The sequence below is a fragment of the Acomys minous genome, assembly GCF_964271855.1.
Source record: "Acomys minous genome assembly, chromosome: 8".
Lineage (NCBI taxonomy): Eukaryota > Metazoa > Chordata > Mammalia > Rodentia > Muridae > Acomys > Acomys minous.
This window is the reverse complement of record NC_140489.1, coordinates 105,104,518-105,111,883: the sequence shown is the minus strand read 5'-3', so window position 1 is coordinate 105,111,883 and position 7,366 is coordinate 105,104,518. Positions and strand designations below refer to the sequence as shown.

General features: G+C 49.7%; 1 protein-coding gene across 1 annotated transcript in view; it reads left to right on the top strand.

Annotated features, from left to right (window-relative positions):
• The first annotated feature begins 5,132 nt into the window (after positions 1-5,132).
• The window catches only part of ALK (ALK receptor tyrosine kinase), a 710,702-nt gene continuing 708,468 nt past the window's right edge, over positions 5,133-7,366 (top strand). Inside the window, exon 1 of the mRNA XM_084791237.1 lies at positions 5,133-6,754. Within this exon, the coding sequence (XP_084647363.1) occupies positions 6,070-6,754 (685 nt within the window). The 5' untranslated portion in view covers positions 5,133-6,069. The remainder of the gene's footprint in view (positions 6,755-7,366) is intronic.

The following is a 7,366-nucleotide window of genomic DNA, read 5'->3' as shown; positions in this document are numbered from 1 at the left end:
GAAACTTGCTCTGTACCAGGCTGCCTATGAACTCAGATCTGTTTGCCTCTGTTTCCTGGAATAAATGTGTGTTTGTATTCCAGCTGGATCACACAGACCTAGAAGGTCTTTGGATGTGATCTCTTGCAAGAGCAGCCATCTTCTGAATTAACACTCCTCTACAAGATAGAGTCCCCACTAATTTTGGAGCTCGCCAATTTGGCTAGACTGGCTGACCAGAAAGCCCCAGGTTTCCTTCTGTGTCCATTTCCTCAGTGCTGGGATTACAGGGGCATGACACGTCACCTGCCTTCCCAGGTCCTACATTCAGGTCCCTAGGCTTGCATGACAAGCTCTTTACTGAGTCATCTCCTCTGCCCCAGAACCTGAGCTTCTATTTGCCAAAGTATCTTTGCTCTGCAATCATGTCAAGGCAAGCACATAGTAGGTGCTTAATTAATATTGCTTACATTGATAGTGAATAACTTTCCTTACCTTTTACCATAATGAATATTAGATGATAGTGTGTATGGCTGGGCAGCAATAGCAATAGAGAAGTAGGCTTGGGGATTGTCTGTGGGCTAAGACATGTACTTTTAGATAAATCTTTGTTCCCTACCCCTTATATTCTGTGTTGTATTGATCTTATTTCTAGTTTCTTTGGAAACTTAGTGTCCTACTATCTTCCAACTCTTATCCCTGGTATAGGATGAGACTGTTAGGTCTCTTGAAGACCCCCTCATGGGCTCCTCATGGTGTATTAAAGACTATGCTGTCTGCTTTTCCTAATTTGCTAGGAGTTCAGCTAAATCAAGGCTTCTCTAGGCCCTACAGCCTTTAAAGAGCAAAGCTGTGATTCCAGTGCAGTTTCCTGAACACGAATTGCTGCTTTATTTGGAGATATTCTCAGGGTCCCAGTTCCTTTGACCACTTCATATATGTATATAGTGAATTTTGACCATATTTATCCACTACCCTCAATTAATCTCATCCCACTCTCTCTGGCCTTGCTCTTCTTCCTGAGTCTCCCTCCAACTTTTAAATTTGCTGACTCCCCTCCCAGCAATCAGAGGGCAGCTTTCTTTATTATTATGTTCCCTGAAGCCCTCAGGGAAGGGTCCCTGGCTCGCCCTTCCAGGTTTGTGTCTTTCCTTTACTGTATTCTAACCCCACTGGCCATGTGATGCCTTTTGAATGTGCTAACACATCCTAATCTCACAGACTTGCCTGGATATTCCTCAGTCCAGTCTCCTTCAGGGTCTCCTCAGGATTACCCCTCCCAACAAACGAGGACTTCCTGGAGATTGAACTTTCTCAAAGATCACTCATCTAGCAGTTAGCTATTGCAGCATCATAACTCACACCTCAATCCATGCTTCATTTCATGGCCTCTTTCTTCCCATCTTTCATTTTCTTTGCACCATGGGAATTGTGAGAATCTGGAAATGAAGAACTTAGTGTATTTTCACCAAAGCAACATCCCTCAACATGCCCCACACAGGCAGCATCCTGTGTACATCCCTCAACATACCCCACACAGGCAGCATCCTGTGTACATCCCTCAACATACCCCACACAGGCAGCATCCTGTATACATCCCTCAACATACCCCACACAGGCAGCATCCTGTGTACATCCCTCAACATGCCCCGTACAGGCAGCATCCTGTATACATCCCTCAACATGCCCCACACAGGCAGCATCCTGTATACATCCCTCAACATGCCCCACACAGGCAGCATCCTGTATACATCCCTCAACATGCCCCGTACAGGCAGCATCCTGTATACATCCCTCAACATGCCCCACACAGGCAGCATCCTGTATACATCCCTCAACATGCCCCACACAGGCAGCATCCTGTATACGTCCCTCAACATGCCCCACACAGGCAGCATCCTGTATACATCCTTCAATATGCCCCACACAGGCAGCATCCTGTATACATCCCTCAACATGCCCCACACAGGCAGCATCCTGTATACATCCCTCAATATGCCTCACACAGGCAGCAAACTGTATACATTAAGCACTCAAAAAAGGTCTGTTGACCAAATGAGTGTCCAAGGTCAGATGTTATAGCACAGAGATGTGTTTATTTAAGATATCCCACATGGATCTGAAATGCTGCTGTTATTACTGTCTTCCTGATAGAGAACTCAAAGCCCACCCTGACTTAGTTTTTCACTTCTTTGTGTAGGAAAACGGGGAATTCCATGAGAAGGCTCCTGTTTCTTCTTGTGTGCAAGGTGACCACGGCAGCCCACCTTCCTTGACTGTGTCTTCAGATGCTCCAGTATCTACATCCTGTCATCCTCTCGCTCCTGTGTCTGTCCTCCTTGGCCTTTCAGCTTCTTTGCTTTCTCTGCCCACACAAGTCCATCAGTCCATTCTGCGCCATTTACCTCTTCTGCTGTAAATTAAGATCCTGGACTTCTCACTCAGGTGTCTAGGTCACCTCAGGGGCCTAATCTTGACACCTAAGTAGATTCAGTGAGGAGTTACTCTAATTCAGCCTCCACTTGCCCTCCATAAATAGAGACATAGCCCCCCTTCCCCCCTCCCCCGGCTTTTCAGCTTTGAGAACTGAACCTAGGGATTTGTGAATGCTAAGCAAGGTCTAAACCCCTGAGCTACACCCCCTACCCCAGTGCTATAAACATTAAATGAAGATTATATTGAAACATACTGGGGGGCACACTATGTAAACAACATATTTGGCTATCAGTGCATACACACTTTGTTTCTGCTTTCCCTGCTTGTTCTAAATTCTACTTTCCTAAAACCTCAATCCCGGAAGTAATGATATAGGATAACGATGTCAAAATTATAGTTGTAGCACTGATGAGAAGGCCTAATTTGTCTCGGTGGGATGTGTGATTCTTTTTGAGGAAAAGAATCACTAGTTTGAATTCTGACTCTGTTACTTATTTGCTGTTTGACCTTGAATGATTTATTTTGCCTCTCTGAGCCTTAACTGTTCCTCCTGCAATGGAAACAACAACAACAATCATCATCATCATCATCATCATCTCCCCACAAAGGCTCCTTGTATGATGTGAAGCACACAGGAACATGCACACACACACACACATGTAGATGCAGTAGCAGTAGCCTTTCTTGACTCATTAAAAAAATTACTTTGCAAATAGGGAACATTTTTTGAGTTAGTATAATTTAACCTACAGGGGAAGGCACTCGCCTCTCCTTGGGAGAAGTGAGAGAATTTAATAAGGCATGAGAGTTAATTGAGAGCCCAGTGTCCACAAGATACAAAAGCAATGTTGTGTGCTTGTGTGTGTGTGTGTGGGGGGGGTGGTGGTGGTGGTGGAGGATTCAGCAAACCTTGAAGGCTCATCCACGTTGAGTTTCAAGTCTCTGCAGCCCCCTAGTGGCCACCGATTTCAGAGCCCTGTTCACAGTCATTGGCAAATGAAGAGTCAATTTGCCTTTGAATAAGAGTTAAATAGATTGGAAACAGATGGAATGTAGTGTGAAGGGGCTAATGTTTTGATCCTTTTCATGTTACAGATAGAAAGATACTTTTTGAAGTTGTGGAAATACTATATACTATGAAAACATTTAACTCCGCCCTCCTTCTTTCTCTTCTTTTTTCCCGTCCCCATCCCTCTCTCCCCAAGATAGGAGCATTCTTTCTTCTCCTGTGTCAAATAAATCTTATCCCTTAAATAATTAAGTTGGCTACACGTACGAATTTCGAATATCTGCTGGACGCCAGAAGTTACTGAGAAGTTGTGTTTGTTTGTTTGTTTGTTATCTTTAGGTTTTCATTGGTCCACATGATAGCACAGTGCTAGAAAAGACCATGGCCCCCAGAGGAGCAGGGGTCCACTTGGCTGTCATCCCATGCTGGGCAGTGAGCAAGGTACTGTGTCTCTTAGAGCTGGGCGAGAGAGATCCATTGGATAGCGTACTTGGATACTGTGAGAGCTAACACAAGGTGTGATAGTCAACCTTAGGAAGAAATTTGTGTGAACTAAAGATTAGTCTTGTCTTGGCTTCTGTGAACTTTCAGGTGAAACACAGCTTTTATCTGAAGGGAAAGGAGACTGGAAGTAGAAACCAAATATTTTAAGTGGATAAATAAAAGGACCCGGAGACTGTGAGCAACTGTCCCAACCATACTTTTCCCTGGCTCACACCCATAGCCTCTGGCCCGCTATTCATGGAGGGCTATGACAGAGTAGCAGTCAAGGGGACTCGAGAATGGGTTTGGAACTCTCATGTGATCATATGAACCAGAACTGGAATTAAAAATATTTGCTTTACATGTTGTGGCTTATGTTTGTAATCTCGTCACTTAAGAAGCTGAAACAGGAGGATTGCCAAGAGTTCCTGGTCAGTCTAGGCAATGTAGTGAGTTGAAGCCCAGCCTTGGCTCCAGAAATGCTCTTATTTCAAAACGCCAAAAATAACAAATGAATTAACAAACATCTCAGGGTGGGGTGGTTGCTCATCAGTAGAGCGTTGCCTCCAGACGGCTTGGGGTTCTATCTGCAGCACCACCAATTTACCCTGAAAACCAATCCAGACACTCACTATTCTGAGAAAACGAAGTGGCCAACCGGTCTGAAAAGCATTTGATGTGGCTGAAGAACAACTCGATTCGGAAGTACCAGGCTCTCAGGAATTTGGGCCCCTTTCAAGGCCCCAAGACAAGCTGTTCTTGATCCTGCAGGGTGATACTACCCTTGGTTTTAACTGGTTTTCCTTCGCCTCTAGTTTTGTCCCGGAACCTGCTGTTCGGAAGGCGGACACATTTATTCTGTTAAATGCATAATCAGAGTGCTTGGTTGCCACGATCACTTCCAGTTTTGCCATTGGTCCAAAATACTCTCTTGTTCATACAGCGGAAAAATAGGGCAGACGATCTGGAGGACGGAAGAAGAACCAAAAGCGGGGGGCGGGGCTGGCTCGGTGCTTTTCTCAATGAATACCGAGGCCTCTGCAGATTTGCATAGGAGCAGACCTCGCAGCACCATTGGTTGGCGGGCGTGGGAGAGGGCGGAGCCGGCTGCGTGGGCTGGGCTGCTGCGCGGAGTTCGCTCAGGAGTCCCGCCCCCACCAAGGCCCCGCCCCCTCTCGGCGCGCGCTCGCGGCACCGCCAGCTGCAAGTGGCGGGCGCCCAGGCAGATGCGATCCAGCGGCTCTGGGGGCAGCAGCAGCGGTGGCAGCTGGCACCTCCCGCTGCTTCTGTCCAGGGGGTCTCGGGGCAGCGGGAGGCTTTCTGGCTGCCCCCTAGCCAGTCAACAAAACTGCGGGCTATGCTGGTAGGTGAGGAGGGGGCTGGCTAGCTTGTAGGCTCCCCCTGCCCGGAATGCTTTCAGTCGGCGGCTGCGGCCAGGGCCGCTCTGGGGCCTGGGAGTGAACTCCGAGGAACCAAGACGTCGTGACAGCAAGGACGCTGCAAACTTGCGTGTGGAGGCAGCGGGAGCCTCCTCTCCGCAACGCAGGGCTCACGTTCACGCCCAGAAGTTCAGCGGGCTGGGTGATCCGAAGACTTCCTGCAGCGGAGGTCACTTGAGGGGGCGCTAGAAAGCAGACCCCTCCAGAAGTCCTAGCCCGGCCCTGGAAAGGAGAGCAGAGGAGGTGACAGGAGGATGTGGGCAAGACAGTGATCAGCCTGGTGCCACGGTTCCCAGCCTGGAAAGTTGCAGAAAATTGGAGGCTGAGAGGAGAGCTCCGGTCGCCGAGGGATTCTTGATACCTAATTGCCACCTCCTTTCAACCATAGTTGTTTCTCTGGTCCCTGAGCCAAGACCTCTACAAAGGGCGCAGCACGGCGAGAGGCGCAGGGTCCAGCTGTTGAGCACAGGGTGTCTCACGGTCTCTGAACTCGCCCCTGGCCCCTGACTTTCATATCGGTTTTGCCGAGAACCCTTCTGGCCTCTTCGCAGCTTGGGAAAAAGCAGGAGAATAGAGCGTACGCACAATCCCTTAGATCAAGTGGAAAGATCCGTTCAGGACCAAGGACTATTGGAGCCCCTTCCTGTCTTGAGCAGAGTGAAGGGCGAGGCTGGTCCAGCAAGGGAAGGGAGACTAGTGTAAACTAGTCATTCCTCCGGCGGGATGGGAGCCCTTGGGCTCCTGTGGCTGCTGCCGCCGCTGCTTTTGGCAGCAGCCTCGGACTCCGGAGCTGCAACCGATCAGCGCACGGGTTCCCCAGCCTCGGGGCAGCCTCTGCAGCCCCGTGAGCCGCTCAGCTACTCGCGCCTGCAGAGGAAGAGTCTGGCTGTGGACTTCGTGGTGCCCTCGCTCTTCCGCGTCTATGCTCGAGACCTGCTGCTGCCGCAGCCGCCGCCGTTCCCCTCGGAGCCCGGGGATGGCGGGCTGGAGGCGCGGGGATCACTGGCTCTGGATTGTGCCCCTCTGCTCAGGCTACTGGGGCCTCCGCCTGGGGTCTCCTGGGCAGAGGGAGACAGCTCGCCTAGTCCCGTGGCGGGCCCGACGCTGTCCAGGGTGCTGAAGGGCGGCTCGGTGCGCAAGCTCAGGCGTGCCAAACAGCTGGTGCTGGAGCTGGGCGAGGAGGCGATCCTTGAAGGCTGCATTGGACCCCCGGAGGAGGCAGCGGCTGTGGGGATGCTCCAGTTCAACCTCAGCGAGCTGTTCAGCTGGTGGATTTTCCATGGTGAAGGGCGGCTGAGGATCCGCCTGATGCCTGAGAAGAAGGCATCAGAAGTGGGCCGGGAGGGAAGGCTATCCACAGCGATCCGTGCCTCCCAGCCCCGCCTTCTCTTCCAGATCTTCGGGACCGGTGAGCAGCTCCCAACAGAGTGTGTTGGGATTTGCATTTTTAGTTACACAGAGTTGAAGAAACTGTTAGCTAGCCCTTATCCCTCTTCATCATTCTTGAAATTAGACCTGTTGTTTCTTATTATGTGCTTTCCAATAGAACCTTCTTTTCTCTTTAGCAACCAAGTTGGGAAAAAAAGTTTACCAGTGCTGGCAGAATGCCTTCCAGCGACTTACACATGATCCAGTTGGATCATAATTGCATGCCCTCCTCTCTGCGCACTGAGAGTGGTTGAAGTGCCCCTATAACTCCTAAGTTCCAAATTAGTATGAGACCCCAAACTCTTTCTTTCCTACTCTTGTTTCTCTTCTAGGCCACCGCAGATCTGGAGACTGTGGTAGAATTTCCAAGATAATATAGAATTCTTCTTTATACTGAGTCTTGGGCCAACTGTCTGGCCCTCGCCCTCCTCCCCAGGGCTGGCTAGCCCAGAGGTGGCCTCTTCCTTAATTATTTATTCTAACTAACTGGACTCCCGCCCCCAGTCTGTTTTACACACTTAGACTCTCACTCTTCTCAGATGTCTTGAGAAAGTCCCAGAGGAACTAAGAAGCAAGGGGCAAGGGAGTTGTG